The sequence below is a fragment of the Lynx rufus genome, unplaced genomic scaffold (assembly GCF_022079265.1).
Source record: "Lynx rufus isolate CCGP_SWC_20201006 ecotype Redwood Valley unplaced genomic scaffold, mLynRuf1.p SCAF_5, whole genome shotgun sequence".
In the NCBI taxonomy this organism is placed as follows: Eukaryota; Metazoa; Chordata; class Mammalia; order Carnivora; family Felidae; genus Lynx; species Lynx rufus.
This window is the reverse complement of record NW_025814867.1, coordinates 101,178,734-101,201,670: the sequence shown is the minus strand read 5'-3', so window position 1 is coordinate 101,201,670 and position 22,937 is coordinate 101,178,734. Positions and strand designations below refer to the sequence as shown.

General features: G+C 32.4%; 1 protein-coding gene across 1 annotated transcript in view; it reads left to right on the top strand.

The window, feature by feature from the left end:
• The window catches only part of NECTIN3 (nectin cell adhesion molecule 3), a 126,785-nt gene that overhangs the window by 45,781 nt on the left and 58,067 nt on the right, over positions 1–22,937 (top strand). Inside the window, exons 3-5 of the mRNA XM_047099582.1 lie at positions 2,701–2,997; positions 5,651–5,768; positions 9,462–9,613. Of these exons, the coding sequence (XP_046955538.1) occupies positions 2,701–2,997; positions 5,651–5,768; positions 9,462–9,613 (567 nt within the window). The remainder of the gene's footprint in view (positions 1–2,700; positions 2,998–5,650; positions 5,769–9,461; positions 9,614–22,937) is intronic.

The window sequence follows — 22,937 nt, the reverse complement described above, 5'->3', positions numbered from 1 at the left end:
CATTCCACCTGAGGGCTTTTGAGAATTCAGAAGAAACACCTGAGATTTTGAGATTTTTGAGAGCCTTGAGAAAACAGAGACAAACTTCTAAGTGTAGTTTTGCTCAAGATGGGATGTCTAGTAACCCTTCTTTTATTCACTTGGTATCCAAAGCTTACATTTTTCAGAATAGTAGTAAACTAGAAGTAAACCAGCCTTCTTACAGACTTCTAGGTTTATGATTACCTGAGTGGTCTGATTTTTAAAAAAAATTTTTTTTAATGTTTTTATTTTTGAGAGAGAGAGCACGCAAGCGGGGAAAGGGCAGAGAGAGAGAGACACACACACACAGAATCCAAGCTGTCGACACGGAGCCTGACACAGGGCTTGAACCCACACTCAACTGACAGAGCCACCCAGGCGCCCCTGAATGGTCTGATCTTAATAAGTTCAGGAGATCCTGGACTGCTTAGAGATTTCAGGAGATTGGTAGAAGAAAAGTCCAATCTTTTCTGGTCTGGAAGAAAACGACCTTATTTTAGACCCTGGATTATTTCTCTCTTAATTATTCAGACACAGGCATATAGTTTCCTTGAGTAGGCAGGCATACAAGTAAAGAAGACCCCACAAGCAGCAGCCAGCACAAATCAGACAATAGAAACAGACCTGCAAAGATACAAGATGTTGGAGTTATCAGACACAGACTATCAAACATCATCACTTAACATTTGAAGTGATAAGTCAGTCTATAAAATTTCTGCAGAGAAGAAATTATTTAAAAAAATACATAATAATCTGCCTTGAAGTAGAGAAGTAATTTTTAGCATATAAAAGCAGTTAACCATAAAAGGTAACTGAAAACTGATAAATTTTGGTACATTTGAATTAAAAATTTCTGCTTACCAAAACACGTCGTAGAGCAAGAAAATCCTAAACCAGTAGAGGGTATTTTTTTTTAGCATATATCATCATAAAAGGGCTCTTTTCCCAAATCAGTAAGTAAAAGCAATTGGTTTTAATAGGCATTTTGCAGAAGAAATTCCAAATAGCCTATAACATGAAAAGATCCTTAACCTCATTCATAATGTGAGAAATTAAAAATACAGTCTCGATGATAACATGATTATATACATACAAGATTCACAAGCGTTGGGAAGTCAGACAGTATCAACTTGTGGTGAGTCTTTGGACCAAGAGGAGCTCTAATATTGGGAGTAATTTGGTACCTTAAAAAGCTTTTTTGGCATTATCTGGTAAAATTGAAAATAAAAATAGTACTAATTCCACTATAAGGGACAGACTAGAGAGGCATCTGCACAAATATGCCAAGGTACATGAATGAGAATGTTTCTTATAAAATTGTTTACTCCAAACAGGAAACTGCGCCAATGTCCAATGGTAAATAAACCGTACAGCAGTTAAAATTAATAATTTATACTATTGCATGTAAATTTAAATGATCTAAAAATTAAAAGTTAAAAAAATGAATTCCAAAATAATAAACTAAGGCTAATTGTTCTCAAATAAATTAATCTCAGGAACACAAAGTTGAATCAAAGAAAAACTGTTACAAAAATGCATATAGTCCAGTACTATTTGTGTAAAGTTCAGAAATAGGTAAAATGCAACTGTTTTTAGGTTTGCATGTGTTGCTTGTAGACCTATCATGAAAAGTAAGCAAAAATATATTTCCAATAATGGATTCATACTTGGGCCGGTAGGTGTCAAGGTCAGGAAGAGGCATGTTGAGGAACTTGGGAGGTGCTATTTTTTTTTTTATTAAGATGTATGGTGGTTACATAGATGTTTACTATAAAGTGTTCATTACATGTATTGCATGTACTTTTCCCATTGCTGTTTTACAGCAGTACATCTTGTAAAATACATAGGGAAATACATAAGGAAAATATCAATACGCCTTGAGGTAATTATGAAACAAAAAAAAATAGATACAAATCAAGAACAGATGGCACTGAAAGAACTAGTTGGAAATTTTGGAAATGAATAAAAGTTATTGGGATAAAAATTTAATGTACGGAATAAGCTATAGGCTTGCGCCAAATAATTCCTGAAGTGAGACTGAGGAATTTATACAGAAAGAAGCACATAAAATTTGCTGGAAAATGTGAAGAGATAGTTAGTATAATGGAAGGTAGATTGAAAGGGCCTAAGCATTAAGGTTACTTTTCACCTGCTGAGGAGCTTTCTTATACTAGAAAAAGGTAATGTCATCTACATCATAAGCATAACTATTATTGACATTATACTTTAACAATGTAGGTTTCATACTGGTAACTTAATTTATATTTTCTGTAAACATTTTTGCTGCAAAATGAAGCTGTATGTTTAAAAACTACATTCTTCCCCCTTGCAGAGTGATAGTACTTACAATCTCATAATGGAAATTATGATCCAACTTACAGGACATTTTCATGTACTAACTGGGGAGAACTCATCGGTCCCTATAAAGAAAAACGTATCTCTGCTAGGGAGAACCGTCTTCAAGATTATAAAGTCTTGCTTAGCTTCTTGTTTGCCTTGGTTTATGATCCTCTCTTGTTCCAAGAATCCAGTTGATGTTGGTATTACTTAAAAGTGTGTGTGTAGATTTTATAGGCCTTTGCTTCTGAGTTTATGAAATATGGTTAGATATGGCTTGGAAGGATGTAAATATATTCTTAATTGAAATGTAACTACTTTTTTTTTTTTTAATTTAAACAGTTGAACCCACTGTGAGCCTGATAAAAGGGCCAGATTCTTTAATTGATGGAGGAAATGAAACGGTAGCAGCCATTTGTATCGCAGCCACTGGAAAACCAGTTGCACACATTGACTGGGAAGGTGATCTTGGTGAAATGGAATCCACTACAACTTCTTTTCCAAATGAAACGGCAACAATTGTCAGTCAGTATAAGCTGTTTCCAACCAGATTTGCTAGAGGAAGGCGAATTACTTGTGTTGTAAAACATCCAGCCTTGGAAAAGGACATCCGATATTCTTTCATATTAGATATACAGTGTAAGTAAATGATAACATCTGCTTTTGAAACATATCATGCATTTTATTTTAATTTTCTTCCTTTGACATAATTCTATGTCAGACTTTTTAATTTGAATATTTAGTATTCAGATATTCTTAACAGCTTTTCCTTATTGACCTTTTCTTTCTTAATTTTTAAAAATATTTTCATGGAAATTTCATTTAACCAGAACATTTTTTATTAGTTTGTAAAGATGGAGAGTGCCAACTTAAATTTATTTAATCTTATCCTTTTTAGACTGGACTTAAGCAAATTATGGAAATATTTATACTTCAAAATATGCAATACTTTGAGACAAACTTCTCTAATCCAATTAATATAGCTGTTACTCAGTTTTATTGATACTACCCATGATGTTTTCAGCAAAATTCTTTCACTGCCTAGGTGCATTTTAATTAGAGTGAAAACCCATGTTTTTTATTATTGTTTCTCATCTGATTTTCTTGATCATGTTATAGAGTAAGACAGTATGTTAAAGATATCATTGGGATCATAACCATTGTAGATAAGTTCAAAGCTTGGCCCGTCTTGTATTTTTTTTTTTTGGTTAAGGGATGCTCCCTTGTGTGTGAAGTTTGTATATGTATATATGTATGTGTGTGTACTTTTTCCTGTACATTTTCTCAGTTGTTGATATGTTCTTTATGTAGCACTTAAAAATTTTGAGAAGAAAAAGTGGTAATGCAGCTAGCTTATAACAAGGATAATGAAAATGAATAGGTGGTGTTACAGTTTTCATTCTTAGTGTTTTGTTTTTGATATGACATGCATGGATTTTTAAATTGCACATATTCATTGCACTTGGTGTAATGATTTCTAAAGCTAATTCTGAGAATCTTTTTCAACATTTATAGGGTTGAACTTGGGAACTTAATCTTATGTGAATGTTATTACCATTTTATTCTGGAGTGCAGATACCTTCTTTTCACTTCTTTGGAGAATCCAATTAAAATTTCTCTTTTTCCTTTTCCTACCTTACTTTCACAGACTTAACTTTTTCCTTTTTCTTGTAAAATTCAGATCCCAATTGTAAGTACTATTAATATTTTCCTCATATATATTTTGTCCTTCCTTGTATTTAGTAATGACTGACATTTTCTTCAATTTGTATTATGTATGTTATTCTTTTTTGGTTGGTGTTTGCTTGAATGCAATCCTAAATATATAAAAATACTTCTTTTAATGTAAGACATATAATTATGGCTTAGATTTATTGACTTGTTCTTTAAATGTTAGAATACTCATGACTTTTTTTCTTTAATTGGCGCCTATAAAACATGTGAACAAAGTTTAAAGAGATAAAATCTTACATCCAAAATTCATATCAAAATTTGGAGGTATTCTTTGGGAATACCTTACTTAGTACTTGTTCCTTCCTCTTAGTAAAAGAAGGTAAACACACAGATATCTGTACTGTTCTTTCAGTAACATTTTATGGTACCAATTTTAAGTTATAAAAATGATTGTTAATTTTTGCATTTATGAGGCAGGCATTTCTTTCTTAAAATTACTGAGGTAGTTAATTGTTCCTTAGTAAAAGTTTAATTTTTTACCACTGTTTTGTAAACCTTGCTTGACAGTAGATCAAGCTTCCCTGCCAGAATTAAACTGACCTGGTCCCTTTGTAACTTCCCTGGTCATGTACTATTTATCTAGTTTACTGTATAAGTCACAGCAGGGCCCCTGTACCATGCATAAAGTGACATTCCCTTAGGAAGCCTTTCATGACTTTCCTCAGCCCCATTCCCAATCTAAATTAGGCCCTTCTTATCTTCTCTGTATCATCCTGTTCTTTTCTTTCTTGGCTCTCGTAATAGGTTTCTATCACACACTTTTAAATTATTCCCTTCCTTATTAAAAGCTATTAGAAAATACGTTTTATGAATACAGAGTCTATATGTATACCAAATGCCTACAATAGTGCCTGCCACTTATTAGGAGTTAGACAATATGATGGTTGAATGAATGGTTAGTATTGGATTGTGTAGTTGGAAGGCATACATTTGTATTGCTAGTAGGTATGGATAATTGCTCATTTAACTAATTATGTTATGTTGCACATATACCAAAGGATGTTTGGGTGCAATGGATAAAATTTCATGTTTTAGAACAGTTGAGGCCATAGATAACTTACTTTAGTTTTAATTTTAGCCTTAGAAAGTTTATGTCACATTCCATCTCTACTTACCCGTAGAATATTAATTATAATACAGAGAGTCTAATCTCTGTAATTGATTTTGTATCTCTTAGGGGATATTTTCTTTCAGATTAAACATTTTTTAAGACAGTTTTATATGGCGACTTGGTATTTAAATGCCACGTCTCATCCAAGTAAGCGGTGTAATGTATTTCCTTTGTTTATATATCTGTGTTTCTCATAATAGAACTCTTATATTTTGTTCTTGGTGATTATAGGTTTGTGAATATTGTTACATTCAGTGCCTATAATAACTAGAACTGTACATGCTTACAGCTGCCTAGGGTTTGGGTACTCATTGTACATTCGTGCAGTTTTAGTCAACTAATATATCAACTACTGTTTTCCAGTCTATTATCTTAATGCTTTGTCATTATATATTGCATTTATCACTAACAAAAGATAATTTGTCCTGTTATGCATTTATTTTATAGATGCTCCTGAGGTTTCAGTAACAGGCTATGATGGGAATTGGTTTGTAGGAAGAAAAGGTGTTAATCTCAAGTGTAATGCTGATGCAAATCCACCACCCTTCAAATCTGTGTGGAGCAGGTAATAATGTCAGATACTTCTAAAGAGAAATTACATAAAGTGAAAAGTATTCTTAAATGCATAATTAATTTTTTTTTATCTGTGTAATACATGATCATAGTAACAGTTGAAAATTAAATTAAGCATTTCTGAGTGTTCTCCTGTCCCACCTCTCCCCTACCTTTCTATCCCTGCAGTTCTGTTTCTCAGAGGCTCCTTTTTAGCAGTTCCTTCTGGTAGTTACCATCATAGGTCTTAAACTGCTACTTCTTAATACTATTTATTGACTATTGTGGCAGATGAAAATTTAATTTTATATCTACCCCTTCACACACAAACATACCCGTACACATATTCCTACCTTTATGAGTCCCAGTGAAATTCAGCTACTTTTAGTTAAATTCTGTAGTCATCGTTTGCCTCCCTATGACAAGTAAATACTATTTACTGAGAACTAAGTAGTATACTGGAATTCTGTTTTCTTTTGTCTAAGATCTTTGTTTTCCCTGAGGCTAAGAATTCTTAGCCTCAAAGAATATCCTTAATTCTCTTTATCTGTGAAATTTCAAACTGTTATACTAAGATTTTCACTCATTTTTCTCAGTATTTAGGGCCCCCCTTTAGTCTTGAGACTTGTATCTGTCAACTATGTATAATTTTCTCATCTTTTTGGTCATTTCCCTCTTTTTTTTTTTTGTTTTTGGTTTACCAGGCCTATTTTTTGTATACTAAATATCCTTTCTTATTTTTCCAACAATTTTTTGTTTCTCCTAGATTTCCTTGATTTTTTTTTCCCTAATTGACTTATTGATTTAAAACATTTTGGGGGTGTATTTAATTTCTAAGAGCATTTTCTTATTTCTCTGTTCTTTTCATAGCATTTTTTTCTTATTTTATGGATATAATGTCTTTTTGTTTTTTCCCAAGAATACAGTACTAACATTATTTCCTCAGAGAGTTTTTTTCTGCTTCAAGTTCTTTTGTTTTTTGTTTGGTCTTTCATTTTGTAGATATTCCTTAATTTTCTCAGTTGTCCAGTCGTTTCACAGTGATTAAAATAAAATGCTGAGTGGAAACTCTGTCTTTAGAGTGGGAATTACTCATTAGTAGATTCCATTTAGAGTGATCAGGTAGAGAGGATTCTTTGCCTGGAGAAGCTTCAGATGTGACTTAGGAAGAGTGAAAGTCTTTTTTCATGGCCATTCAGTTTTTTTTTTTTTTATTGAGTATATATTAATTCATTCTTCTTTCTTTTTTTTTTTTAATTCATTCTTATTTCTAAATTAAAAGTGTCTAGTATCTGTACAGAGTTGAGAGGAGTCCATTATTTTTTTTCAACTTTCAACTAATCTCATTAATTCTTAGCCTTCTGCTTCACTCTGGCTTTCTGTAGTACAGTGAGTCAAACTCCAAATCTTGGGTTCTTTGGAGTACATTGGCTGCCTTCCCATTCATATGCCTTCTGGAAGCACTTCTTCAGCCCAGAGTGGAGTTTTTCAGCCTTGGCACTATTGACATTTTGGGCTGGATAAATCTTTGTTGTGGGAGGCAGTCCTGTGAATTGCAGTATGTTTAGCAGCATCCCTGGCCTCAAACCATGCCCCCCCTCCCCCAACCCTGTAGTCTCCAGACATGCCAGTTGTCCCCTGGAGATAAAAATCAATCTTGATTGAATGGCTTAAAGCATGTATTGTTTTTGCCATCTCTCTTCCATCTTCTGAAAGTTTGTTGAAACATCTTGTCTGATGAATTGTGTCTCCTGTTTTGTTTTTCTTTGTGGGTTTTTAATAGCTTTCAATTCCTTTACCCTTGTTTTAGGTGGGATTTTGTGGGAGCAAGGAAACAGTATATTTGATACATCTGTTGTCTTTAAGCAAAGATACAGTTTTTAAAGTAGAGAAGTTTTTTTCATTTACATTTTCCTAAAAGTGAGAAACAGTCTTTGGTTAAGATGTGTGATAGGTTATTTTTAAAAGTTATACAATTCTGAGTTCCATTCCTAGATGTCTTTTTGAGTATGATGCCTAATCTCTCTAATTTTGTTTCCTCACTGATAAAAGTATGTCATAGAGTTGTGAGAGTAGAGACAATGAATATAAACGAAGTAGCATAAGTGAAATAGCATAGAAAGTGCTTAGCATGTCATTTGCTGTGAGTTTAATGTGATATTTAGATTTTTATGACTATGGCTTATTTGAATAAGCAACTTTAAAGGATTATAAGCCATTTTTCTATTTCTCAGAATTAAAGGGATTAGAATTTGGGCCTCAAAGTGCAGAGAGATAATTGATAAGATTTATACACTCCATATTCATTCTCACCCTCCTAGAAAATGTTCACCTTTTGAAAGCGTGTGCTTGTACTAGTGTTCTTTTCAAAGTCTTCTTAGAAGAAGGCTGGGTGTTTCTGTTTTTTAAGCCATGTAAGAATATTATCTTTTTTCTTCAGTGCTAAATTGAAGTTCCAGCACTGTAAAAGATTTTGATTGTTCTTTTATCTACTACCCTGGGATTTGAAGAACAAAATCATTCCTCTTATGGTCCAGTGTTGGTTTTGTTTCTTTCTACCTTTTTATTGTTTTTTTTTTTTTATTCTTATTCCCTTTGTAATTAGTTGTTGGTCTTCTACTATATACTTACATCATTGAAAGCAAGAACCTGATCTTATTTACTTGTGAATCTCAGCAGCACTAACAGAGTAGAGTATGATTAGTGGTAAGCTACTGGTAACTAAGTAGCGGATAGCCAAGTGAATGAGTGAATGAATGGACTTTTTGAAAATCTTAGTTCAAACCATAATACTTGAGTGCCTGGGTTTACTTGACTTTTTGTCCTCTTAAAAAAATTACTCATGGACTTTAGAAATAATTTCAAAATAAATTGGTGTATTTTTTGGTACCCTAAATTTGGCGATATGATGTATAACAGTATACTTAGTTCCATTGCAGTGAATGGCTTTAGAGTTGCAGTGGGATTTTATTCTTATTGTGGTTTATGCTAATGTATAACAGGACGTCTTAGAGCCAAATTAGTATAGACATCTATTTTTAAAAAGTTTTTATTGATGCCAAAATGGTGTCTTGGTTTTTACTGTCTCAGATGCCCACCTTAAAATTGAGATTATTTTATAAGAAGACCCTTTTTGATGCTTTAGAAACTAATCCTCTTTGGATGGGGCATAGTATAAATTTGCTCAGTATGAAATAATGCTGTTTAAATATGTTACAGAAGGTGCTAAAACATTACTATGTACTTAAATAAGTTGGCTTTTCATTAAGGAATTTATAGATATATCATGAATTGATGTATTCACTGAGAATTATTTGTAATTCCTTTGATACTGTATGTCTTCAAATAATACATTTTTCTAATTTTCCAATTTTCTGAATTTGAGTCTTAAAATCACATAATTTTTTCTCTCCTTCTTTCCCATTCTAATATGTTGGCCTATTTCCACTTCTGTCATTTAGTATTTTGAAAGAATGGTTATTTATTCACTTTTTTTTTCCTGAAAGAGTGGGTATTCTTCGTGGATTTTTGTCTGTTCATTTTTATTGACAATTCACATCTTATATACTTCATTTCATAGTGAATTTTGCCTAAAGAATGCCAGTTCTTTTACTAATATCTCAAAAGTGTGGTATCTTATTTAAATAGCTGTCTGTGAATAAAGTCTGACGATACATAAAATAATTTCATGCTTTTTAAAATCTAGGTTAGATGGACAGTGGCCTGATGGTTTATTGGCTTCAGACAATACTCTTCATTTTGTCCATCCATTGACTTTCAATTATTCTGGTGTTTATGTCTGTAAAGTGACCAATTCCCTTGGTCAAAGGAGTGATCAAAAGGTCATCTACATTTCAGGTAAGTTACTATCTACTGGTGAAATGAGTTAATGAAATTATTCCTGTAACAGCAGTAATAATAACACTGTGTTCTCATTGGCAATTTATATTTGCTAAGGTACAGATTCCTCAGTGTGAGGTTTTCCAAATAATCTAAAAGAGATATAATAAAGTAGCCCTGCCTGAAACACATATGTAAAGTGCCTTTACTTAAAGAAATGTCAAAGTGTCTATGCAGTAAGCTTATATACATTTTAAGACCTTTGCATATAGTTAATTTTTCAGTTACATAGTATTAAGTATTCCTTTTATAGATAGTGTGTACCTTTCTAGGTTCTCTCATCTTTACACTGAGAACATCTTTACACTGGGTTTGTTTATTTGTTTTTGGTTGTCACTCTCAACACAAGTGTCTCAAATAAAATGGGATATTGACTTTGATGACCTGGCTTATTAAAGAACATACTTTGTCACTCAATATGGAACTCTATCATATTGGAATACTGAGAGGTTAAGTAGGAACGCTATTGAAAATGTGCTAATGAAATAAAATTTAAGATGTTTCTTATTACCAGGCCTTAAGCAACTAAGAACTTAGATTTTTCACATCCCATTTATTTTACAAGGAACATTTCTGTTCATTTGACTGAATATATAAATTTGGATACTCACAAAATACTGTTAGAGCTAAAAATACATTTATTCATGGGTGTGGCTATAACAAATTATTAATGGAATGCTCAGTTGTAAAAATTATATAAAATATTTCGAGCATCTCCTTATTGGCTGTAAGAATATAGCAATCTTTATGTCTAAAAAATGGAAAATTAAAGGAAAAAGGAAGAGAACCTTGAGAAAAGCAGGTTTGTATGGTAATTATGTAATGGATATAGCTAAGGTTTTTATCTCTGTTCTGATCTAAAACTAAGTAAGTTAGATTTTTAGAGAAATTTTAAACTTACTTCAATGTTATATTCTCCATCTTTGATCCCTCAATCTAGGAACAATCCCTCATATTATTTTCTCTTAGCATTTCCCACAATTTTTAGTTTTATGCTTAACTTGTGTACTTATTATTCATCCTCACATTTAAGCATTTTGCATTTGCTTCATTTACCATTGAATACTCAGCACTTAGCGCCTGGCATGATAGGCATGATGCAAATATATTTTTGCATGAATCTCACAGGAAGCTTAGAGCTGTGTACATCCCTTGCTAGCCCTTTCTACCAGCAGCAGTGCTTTGGTGGAAATCAGATTGAGATTAAATATTAGTTTATTAGTCTCCCTTTCTTTCCTTAAAGGTTTTGGTTTTGGTTTTGGTTTTGGTTTTTTTTAAAGGATCTTAATGCCACAGGGAATGTATATTTAAAACGTAGTTACCTGAGGAAGGCTTACTTTTTGTTTGTGTTTCTGTTGTATAGTTTGGTATGGGATATTATTTGTAAATCTCAGGCTCAGTGTATTATTATGTAATCATTTAAATATTTAGGCTCAATTTGGGCATTCTTATATATACTGATTCTGTTGATGATATCCTAAATTTATATCTTTTGGCATTGTGGGTCCATTTCCCAGTACTTTTGACTTACATGTCCAACTGCCTATTAAAGATCACTAACTCTTTGTAGAAATATAATAGGCATTTATGGCTTAACATTCAAAACTGAGGTCCTGATCTTCTGCCCCTTGCCCTCTTCCTCTAACAGTCTCCCTCCTTTCTTCTGTCATTGGTAACTCCATCCTTACATTTACTCAGGGTTTAATCCTTGATGCTTATTCTTTTTTTTTATGAATATAATTTGTTGTCAAATTAGCTTACATACAACAGCCAGTGCTCTTCCCAACAAGTGCCATCCTCAGTGCCCATCACCCACTTTCCCCTCTCCTCCAGCCCCACATCCACCCTTACTTTGTTCTCTGTATTTAAGAGCCTCTTGTGGTTTGCCTCCCTCCCTCTCTGTTTGTAACTGTTTTTTCCCCCTTCCCTTTCCCCATGGTCTTCTGTTCAGTTTCTCAAGATCCACATATGAGTAAAAATGTACAATATCTGTCCTTCTCTGACTGACTTATTTCACTCAGCATAATACCTTCCAGTTCCATGTGCGTTGCCACAAATGGCATGATTTCATTCTTTTTCATTGCGAAGTAGTATTCCATTGAATATATAAACCACATCTTCTTTATGCATTCGTCAGTTGATGGACATTTAGGCTCTTTCCATAATTTGACTGTTGTTGATAGTGCTGCTATAAACATTGGGGTACATGTGCCCCTATGCATCAGCATACAGTAAATTCCTTGGGTAAATTCCTAGTAGTGCTGTTGCTGGGCCATAGAGTAGCTCTTATTTTTAATATTTTGAGGAACCTCCACACTGTTTTCCAGAGCAGCTGCACCAGTTTGCAGTCCCAACAGTGCAAGAGGATTCCTGTTTCTCCACATCCTCACCAGCACCTTGATGCTTATTCTTGATTTCAGTTGTTCTCTCATATCTCACCCAGTCCATCAACAGATCTTCCATTATGTCATATGCAGAACCTTACTATGTCTCCACTTTTGTTGTGAGTATTCTGACCCAAGCCATCAGCAACCCTTACTTCACTATTTTTGTTTGTTTGTTTATTATTTTGAGAGAGACGGAGAGAGAAAGAATGTGTGTGTGGAGCAGGGGAGGAAGAGAGAGGGAGAGAGAATTCCAAGCAGGCTTTGTGCAGTCAGTATAGAGCCCAATGAAGGGCTTGCTCCCATGAACCCTGAGATCATGACCTGACCTGAAATCAAGAGTCAGATACTTAACCGACTGAGCCACCCAGGTGCCCCAACCCTTACTTCACAATTAAAACAGCCATTTATTCTTTCTACTTTTAATTTATCCTCAGAAGAGCAGCCAGAATGATCCTTATAAAGGGCATGTCAGATCATGTCATTTCTCTCCTGCAAACCTTTCGTGGACTTCTCATTTTACCCTCAATTAAACCAAATCTTTCAGTGACTATATTACAAGGGTCTGTACATGCTCTGGTCCTAGATTATCTCTCTGACTTCATCTTTTATTATATCTCTTGCTCCCTTGGCCTTGTTGCTAGCTTCCTTGCTATTCTTTGACCATAACAGGCACATTGCTACCTCGAGAGTCTTTGACATGCTGTTGCTCTAGCTGGAAAGCTTTTTAGATATCCTTACACCTCTTTCCCTCACTTCCTTTAGGTCTTTGCTCAAGCATCACCTTCATAACTATATTTAAAACTGAAAATTGAAACTTTTTTCTCACCCCTTTACTACTTTCTGTCTCCTTCTCTGCCTTATTTTTCTCTACAGTATTTATTGCCACATAAGCGTTCATATTTTATTTATATGCTGTTTTTACTTCTATTAGAACATAAGTCCTTTCATCTGTTTTAATCACTAATATATCCCCACCATCTGCAATAATTTTTGGGATGTGATAGGTGTTTAGTAAACTTTTCTTGCATGGATGAAAATATTTGTTTGAGAAGAAAACCATCAGGAAAGAATTAAAACTCCAGAATGTGCTTTTTATGTATCTTTATTTTCTTTGAGAAGGTAAAGAACATAACACTGGTGATAAACTGTGCACATTTTTTGATCATCCTCTACTAAGTCTCATAAGAGGGGGAATAGAATATTGGGTAAATATGAAAAATCAGTTAATTATTGCTAAGTACTTCAGAAAGATAGCATTATAAGATGCTTTTCTTTAAGCCATCATCAAGAATTAGACTTTGCCTTTCTATCCAGAGTCTTTAATATTTAATACAATATACTATGTTGAGTTTAGTTAATTTTGCTGAGAACTTCTTGGAGGATATTAAGTATCCTAGATATACTACTGCCTTTCCAAAATGACTAATAAAGCCTAGTAGGCTTTTATCAGAATAAAAAGCCATAATTCACTAAGAGCAAACAATCAAGTTGTTGATCTTTTTTATTGTAAGTTACATAAATAAATCCTTTTCCCTCTAGGGAAAAAAAAATATTTACCTCAGTATTAAAATTGGTATTTTACAATTTCGGAAATGATTTTTCAAAATATTTATAAAAGGAACATATCTTATGACTGGAGACTAAAAGATCTAGTCAGACCAGAGTAGAGTTAGCAACTCTGTTTGAGGGAAGTTGTAATTTTCTAATACAGTTCATCCACATTGCTAAGTGTAAGATTTTGGGAGATGTGATTGATCCAAGATTGCAATATTCAACTTCAGTTATTCCTCATGGAGGTACAGTGAATCTTTATACAGTACTAAATGACTGCTGGAAATTGTGTTTTTCTAGTTGTTTTTGGTGTGTGTTTTTCCCTGATACTTCTTACTTCTCTTTGAGACTAGAGGAGCAATTTTTTTTTTAACATAGTTTATTGTCAGATTGGTTTCCATACAACACCCAGTGCTCATCCCAACAAGTGCCCTCCTCAATGCCCATCACCCACTTTCCCCTCTCACCTGCCCCCCATCAAACCTTAGTTTGTTCTCTGTATTTTAGAGTCTCTTAATGGTTTGCCTTCCTCTCTGTTTGTAACTTTTTTTTCTCTTTCCTCTCCCCCATGGCCTTCTGTTAAGTTTCTCAAGGTCCACATACGAGTGAAAACGTATGGTATCTGTCTTTCTCTGAGTGACTTATTTCACTTAGCTTAATACCGTCCAGTTCCATCCACGTTGTTGCGAATGGCCAGATTTCATTATTTCTCATTGCCAAGTAGTATTCCATTGCATATATAAACCATATCTTCTTTATTCATTTGTCAGTTGATAGACATTTAGGCTCTTTCCATAATTTGGCTATTCTTGAAAGTGCTGCTATAAACATTGGGGTACCTGTGCACCTGTGCACCAGCACTCCTGTATCCCTTGGGTAAATTGCTAGTAGTGCTATTGCTGGGTCATAGGGTAGTTCTATTTTTAATTTTTTGAGGAACCTCCATACTGTTTTCCAGAGTGGCTGCACCAGTTTGCATTCCCACCAACAGTGCAAGAGGATTCCCGTTTCCCCACATCCTCGCCAGCGTCTGTAGTTAGAGAAGCAAATTTTTATGTATCACATACATTCCCCCATGCCATAAACTCAAAGTATATTGGTATACAAATCTTGACTTTTGAATCCTGTTGATTTTAGGACCTAGGCATAATATCTGGCATAAGAATCCACACCTAACTAGCAATCTTTAAACTTTAAAATTCCTAGATTTTGTTTAAACAATTCATATAAGTGTAAAAGAAATAAGAAATCAACTAATTATTTTAGCACAGTAATTACTAGGCTAAAATATGCTTTGTAGCGACAGAGGCCTTACTGCACTATTTATTTTCCTATTTGGCAGAACTCATTAATTTGAAAAACGAATTTCTTCATGTGACTGTAGAGAACTGAGTCTCTACTAGTTGATTACTTTTGTTATATGTTCATTTATCACACATTCTACAAATAATATCAAAAAACAATGTTTGAAAAAATAAGGAATGCTGTTGGAAGGGATTTTAAATTACGATAAATAAGTAGCTGTTAGTGATTACACAATAGTCCTTTTGTTTATTTACGCAAATTCTAACTCTCATTGTAGTTATCTTGGAGCAGGGCAAGAATTAGAAAGCATGAATAAATGTTTTGGGTACATTGTCATATGTCCATTGCTTAAAATACAAAATAAGTATTAGCAACAGTCCCTCTTTCATGGAATCATAATAGTGAGGCTATGCTATTTTTAGCAGTGTTTGAGGAGGGGATGGCAGGTTAAAAAATTTTTAGAACCACTGACAAAATTAAATAAAATTTTTAAATAGGTTGTTGTTGTTGTTGTTGTTGTTGTTGTTGTTACTTTTTTTTTTTTTGGTAGTTAGATTTTCTGAAAGCTGTATTTTGTTAAATCTGAGTTAAGTAGTAGTCATCCATCTGTGTTTACACAAAGAATGTTGCAAGTAGAAATAAATGTCAGTGATTTTTTTTTTAAGGATACTTAGTAAAAATAATGAGTTATATATATTTGTGCTTGGTGAGAGCTCAGGTATATGCACTGTTCTGAGAAAAGTGGCATTTCATTAAGACCTATCAAAAACTTAAAATCTGTGTGCACAAAAATGTGTGAATTACAAATAATTATTTCAGTGATTTGTACTTCTGTTTAAACCTGGTGATGCCAGTTTATTGTACTTTTTTCTTTTTCTCCTGAGTTGCCTTACAAATGATTAATTTTTAATTAATTAATTTAATTTTTTAATATCCTGGTTCTGTGAGGTCGCATTATATGATAGGAGGCTTTACTTTTTACTACTTTTATACTACAAATGATTCTACAATTCCACAATTTTTTTTAGGATTGAGTTTGTTCAGCTAGTGAATAATATGTTCTTACAAATTAAAACTCCTCTTGATTCACTTACATATAATATGATGACTAATACTCACTTCAAAGTACTTGACAGGATTGCCTGTTATATTGGTTTAAACTCATAGGAAATTAGTTATACTGTACTTGTTAAATTTTATATTGTACTTGCTAAATTTTTACCACATTCTATACATATGGCATTCCGTGATGAAACCTGTTTCAGTAAGTATTTTTCTTTAGCTTGTAATTTTAGAATAACTTACCCCATGTAGATTTAGTATTTTTCTAACAATCATTTTTTTTAAAAGCTCTATCAGTACCACTCATTTAAAAATTAATTGTAGGAGATTACCATTCGGGTCATTTGTTTTTTATCAAAGAAGAAATTCAAGATTTTTTAACTCATCCTTTCTTCAAACTCTAGAGTTTTATATAACATGACCTACAAATACCACTTAATTGAGAATTAACCAATCTTTAATTTTTACTATTTATGTTTAGTTGCTTTTTAATATTAATGGCTATTTACTCTGTAATCTAATGGCAATACACAGGATCATTTGCATCTAATATTTAAGTATTATTAGAATGTTCTCTCTAAAATATTAGCTGCTCTTTGATACTTCATATTAAAGTGATGTGACAATAAATTTTACAGATACGGTTGAAATTCTTCAATTTCCTAAATGTTCAGATATCTTACCCATGGGATATAGACATGGCGATGACATTTTCATAACATTTTATAACATGTTTGTACTTTGTTTTTGTCTGTTAGTTTCATTTGATGATATAGCCCATTTGGCTAACACAGTTTAAATGTATGCTTTTTATTTTCAAATTACTAAAGAATGATATGTATTACATATGTCCTTCCTAAAAATTAAAAGTTCTCTTTACTTAAGGAAAATATTTTTGAGAGAATTATTAAGCCAACAGCTTATACTATGGCCACTTAACAAGAATCTATAGTTTTTCATTCTTTTAAAGATAAGTTCAGATCTTACAAAAATAAAATTAGGTAAATATGGATATTAAGAAACATACTTAAATTTTTTTATTCTTTCATTTTATTTCTTTGTTCTTCTGGCTAAGAAGCTGGCTAAGAAAATGTACATTTGGATTACTTAATTTTTTGGTATCGTAATTCTTAAGCCAGCTGTATATAGGACATTTAAGTAATATTCTTTATTTAAAAAAAAAAGTATTCCTTGGAGTACAAGATCATGCTAAAGCTTGGAATAGAATAATTCAGGATTTATATCATAGACCATTTTATATTCCTTTTACCTCATTGGTAACTGACTAAATGCCAGTTTCCTTATTTTTTAAAAATATGTAAGTACCACCACATTCTGATCTTAAGAATGAAAAACTATTATTACTATGAATATATATTCATTAACTGTGCTGTCTTTTCAACTTGCTGCCAAATCAGCCTGCATTGACATTCTTTGCCTTTCTGTGTCTTGTCTATCTTTACTGTTTCCATTAGATCCTCCTACCACTACCACCCTTCAGCCTACAATTCAGTGGCATCCCTCAACTGCTGACATCGAGGATCTAGCAACAGAACCAAAAAAATTGCCCTTCCCATTGTCAACTTTGGCAACAATTAAGGATGACACAATTGGCACAATCATTGCTAGTGTAGTGGGTGGGGCTCTCTTCATAGTACTTGTGAGTGTTTTGGCTGGAATATTCTGCTATAGGAGAAGACGGACGTTTCGTGGAGACTACTTTGCCAAGAACTACATTCCACCATCAGATATGCAAAAAGAATCACAAATAGATGTTCTCCAACAAGATGAGCTTGATTCTTACCCAGACAGTGTGAAAAAAGAAAACAAAAATCCAGTGAACAATCTAATACGGAAAGACTATTTAGAAGAGCCTGAAAAAACGCAGTGGAACAATGTAGAAAATCTCAGTAGGTTTGAAAGACCAATGGATTATTATGAAGATCTAAAAATGGGAATGAAGTTCGTCAGCGATGAACATTATGACGACAATGAAGATGACTTAGTTTCACATGTAGATGGTTCCGTAATTTCCAGGAGGGAGTGGTATGTTTAGCAACCACTAAACGTGACTTACCTATGTACAATGTTTCATTCATACTAGTTGATCATTTTCAGATTGTTCATACTTTTTCTTGAGGAAGAATAAGCTTTTTCAACTTGATTTTCAAGCTTACTTTTTATATTCTAATTTGACAAATGAAAATGTAAAATCTGGGTTCAATGTATCTGAGCTGCTTTACAATTTTTTTTCAATGCTGTACTACTGTCTCAAGATTTAAATTTTAATGCAGAGTACTTTATTGGTCTGAGGCACACAGGTAAGAAGAAATGTCAACATTAAATGTATGACTTTTGGTACAAAAATTAAAAAGGAAAAAAAAAAGGAAACTACCTTGGCATTGTGTATTAAATGTTTACCTAAGACTATAATCTCAAGTATAATGTTTGTTAAACATATACCTCTCAAAATTTATCACCACTAAATGATACTACATGAAAATTGACTATAAAACTAATTCAAGAAATGTTTATATATATTTTTAGTATACAAAACAAAATATTCAGTCTGATAAAACATCTTTCCTTTTCAAACATTGTTTTCTAAGTTTCTATATAAATGGAATCTTTACCTCTGCATTTTAATGAGCCTTGCCATAATTACTGTAGAGTGGCTTTTCAAAGATATTTTGTTGCACTAAAACTGTGGTAGTAAACTCAGTGAACATGCTGTGTGGAAGAGCCTAATTAGCTGGTCAGTATTTTTGTCCAAAATACATACAAGAGTTATAATAAAAACATGCCTTTTAAACATAATTATTACATTTTTTTTCATCTCTGGAGGACAGTTCTTATAATGTCATATGAACATGGATTTGGGTACATTAAGTGGCATACGTAGTTCTGTTTGAATGCTTTATGTCCTAAATATAAGAATAATAATGAAAAGATGGTACGCAGTTAAATATAGTTCAGAAAGGGCATTTCAGTATATGGAAAAATGTGGGCAAATTAGTATTGGAGTACAGTTTTTAGAAATGAGATACGTCAGCCAAAAATCCATACAGAGAATTTTCTAGCCCATCTTGTTTTAGTTATCTAATAGTGAATGTTGTTCAAACGGGTAAATATACAGAAAAATTAGAATAAACTTGTAAATTTGAGGTTTAATGAGAAAAATATGAATTATAGAACCAGTCACTAGCACTTGCTGATGTATATTGGCAAATCATCCCCCTCTTCCTCCTAAATGTATGTATTTGTTTCAAGATTTTTGTTTTTCCAATTAAAACTGGAAACATCATAAGGTTTTTTGCTTTGTTTTTGTTTTTTGCATAATTCATTAAGTCTATTCTTTCCAAAAATCATGTATCTTTTGAAAACGAAATGTTACCTAAATCTTCAAATGTGGATCTTCTTTGTGAGGTAATTAAATTGCTTCTACAGTGGAGTCCTATAAAATTGTAATGATGACAACTATTTTGAAGCCCAAAGAAGATGTTGTTTTCTGTTGATGATTCATTTGAAAAAGAGGACTGTGTAGAATTGCCTTAGGTATTTTGCCAGGAATCGAAGTGGTTAGTAGGAGAATCTTAAATAAATTATTTTGTTAATAAAAAGGCAAAGTAGGTACTTTTTTTTTTAATCCCCCAACCACTCCACTCCTGATGATCCTCGTCGAATCTAAAGGAATGTTTTATAAGACAAAATTCTAACATGTTCATAGAATTTTGCGAGTAGTCAAGGCCTTATTCTAAACAATTGTAACATAATTTCCTCTCTTTTGACTATCAGTATTTTGTGGAAATTAGAAACCTCTTTTATTTCTCTTCCCACTTACACACGTAGTATAAGACTGTAATATCAGCAAAGGACACAGGTAAGCTCACTGATATCTTGTTAAAAAATATGTGGTTTTAATATAATTAACCACTGATATACAAATACTAAGACTCTTTGGTCCAAGTCATTGGAAGGAAAATTTTATTGATAATACCCTGTGATTAAAATGGACTTTATTTTTTAATTTAAATACCAACACTCATATGGCCACAAGAAAGATGGATCTAAAATTTCTTGCCATAGAAGATAGGAATTTGTGGCTTTTTGTTCACAATTTCATCTTTAGAACAATGGTTTGAAATGCTATATGAATCCGAGCAGAATAATCACTGTATAAATCTCAGTGGTTCTTGAGTATAATCTGAAGGAAATATTATATTTTAAGAACTGTATTACAAAAATGCAAATATCCACTTAGTGATTATGACCTTCCTTTTATATTGTGGCCATTGTGTGTTTAGGGTTGTTATTTTTTTCTGTTTTGTTTTGTGATGGGAGAGGATGACATGGAAAACGGCAAGTGAATGTTTGATACCTTCTGTATCCTTAATATAAATCATTTGACAAACTAAGATTTCAAAATTTTAAGAAGCTGGTACTAGTTAAGACTTTCTGAAGCATTGCACTGCTGTTTATTAGAACTTTATGTTTATTTACTGTACATAGAGACTTATTTGTGAACATGAATAGTCATATCAAATAAACTTTTGTTAAATTAATTTTTGGATATCAGTGATGTACACAGCTAATTGATAGGTACATAGGAAAATCCTTTTATTTTTTTTGGAAAAGATAGAATGTTTTACTTTATTTTGACGATGTTTATGTTTCTTTTTTTTATTCTTTGAACTGGCTTTTCATTTTTGTATTCACTTTAGGGTTTTCCTTCACACTGGTTAAAATATTTCAGTAATGCAGGGATGATGAATGCAACTTTTATTTTGTCCTGCCATTTTTATTAAAATATATTAAAACTTTAATAGGCTAGGGGTTAACTTTAAAAGTTACATTTGAGAAGTACATTATAGTTGAAATATTTAGTATTTTACCATGTGCCTAAAAGGTTTCTATTTGATAAGTCTGACATTAAAGAAACCATTAAGGTTTTTCAGTAGTAAGTATTACTTCTGATAGCCATATATAGGAACGTTTTCTAGAGATAACCCTAGCTAAATGTTTAGCAGAAGGGCTTGTAGGAAGTACAATGTATGAGTGCAAAAATTGAGATAAATGTAACACTTTCATATGTGAAAACATCTGATTTGAGTTTGATAATTACTTTTGGTAAATACTAAAGATATATGAATAAGAAGTTGTGAATGTGTGGGAGTATTGTGTAAAATATAAGAAAGGAAGAAATGGTACGCATATTGAATTTTTAATTCAAATAGAGGAATGATTTACAGATTTAATTGTTCTTTTCTGTTTGCTTGTTAATTGGAAATGTATCATCCATAAGAATATGCTCCTTTCTCAAATTTTTGGTATATGGAGTTTGGATTTAATTTTAATTTGATTTGTATCAGTGGTTTTTTTGTTTTTGTTTTTGTTTTTTTACCAAGTTATTTATCAGGTGGTAGCCCCTAATAGCCATGCAACAAATCTTTAAATAAAAGTTTTTTAAAAATTCTTTATAGAGGCATATTTCTATAACAAGCCTATATCTCTGTATTACCTTTCTCCTTGTTATATTATCTGCTGAAGAGTGTGAGCGTGTGTGTGTGTGTGTGTTGTGTGTATAACCCAGTTTCTTATATTTAACTAATGAAGTTTTTGTGGGAATTCAAAACCTATTTTTATTTCTCTTCCCAAACAAGATTATATAAGGTTAAAGGACACAGTTAAAATTTGAGGGAGCATCTAAGTTGGTAGGTTAGCCATTATAGGATTTATTTTTAATTGACTACTTAATTCCTATTTGCTATACACATTGTGAATAACATTCTCCACAATCATGAATTCTCTGTTTCTCCAGGCTTAACAGTTAAAACAAATTTTGAATATTTTTGCTGCAACTTTAACATAAATTAAATTTTACATACTGGCTTTCTATTTGGAATGAACATTTCATGAGATGTTTTGTAAGTTGGCATTTAGGGCTTTTCACTTATTACTGCTTTCATTGTAAATGCCATTGTTTCTGATTGTAATCACCTCCCTGTTTCATATCTCTTATGTTTAAAATAATACTTGTTTTCCTAAACTTTAAATTATTTAAGGCAAGCAGCAGTTGTTTTGTTTTTATTTTTAAATAGCGTACAGTGTGGATTAAGTTTGGTTTCCCTCTTGTTATTCTAATGAAAATTTATGCATGAAAGAATCTCTGTAATAGTGTATGCAGGGTATCAACTATTCCATGTTTTTAAAAATGCTTTCTGTTTAGTATTTGTTTTCTCTATTCCAGTTAGCTGCAGTTTTATTTTTTTTTATTTTTGTTTTGATTTTTGTACCTATCTACTTTGAGTTGAGTAGGGATAGGTTTGCCTTAGGGGTCATTTCTTGAACCTTGATAATAGTTGTTTTATCATTTTCATTTCAATTTATGAGGATAAAACTTGATTCAATTTTGATTTATCCTAGATTACTTACCTTTTTTGCTGCTGTTCTGGCTAGGTACTGTGGGTGAAGCAGAGTGAAAGTGAGTTTAGTAAGATAACTTTAAAATGTCATTAAAACTTGAGAAAATAATTCAAGGCCTATTTCCTTACATGTATGATATTTCTACATAGACATGATATCTAATTTCACAGTCTCAGTTATGAGAAATATCTCAGGAAACACCTAGTCTTGAAGGGACAGTTTGGTCTAAAAGCCAGAGGTAACTAGATCTAGAAGACTGGGCTCTCTTTTTAAAAAACATTTTCTTATGAGAAATTATATGAAAATAGGACAGAATAATGAAATGGACCTCAGTGTACCTGCTTCTGTTTATTATCAATTCATGGTCAGTCTTGTTCCATTTAAATTCCTATTCACATAATCCCTCCTGCCCTTAGTTCATCTGTAAATGTATCAGCATACAGCTCTAAGAGTAGAAACATTTAGGAAAAGTAACCACAGATTTCTTGTACCAAAAATTAAAAATGCTTTAATATTAAGAATCCAATGAGTGTTCAAATTCTAATCACTTTTTT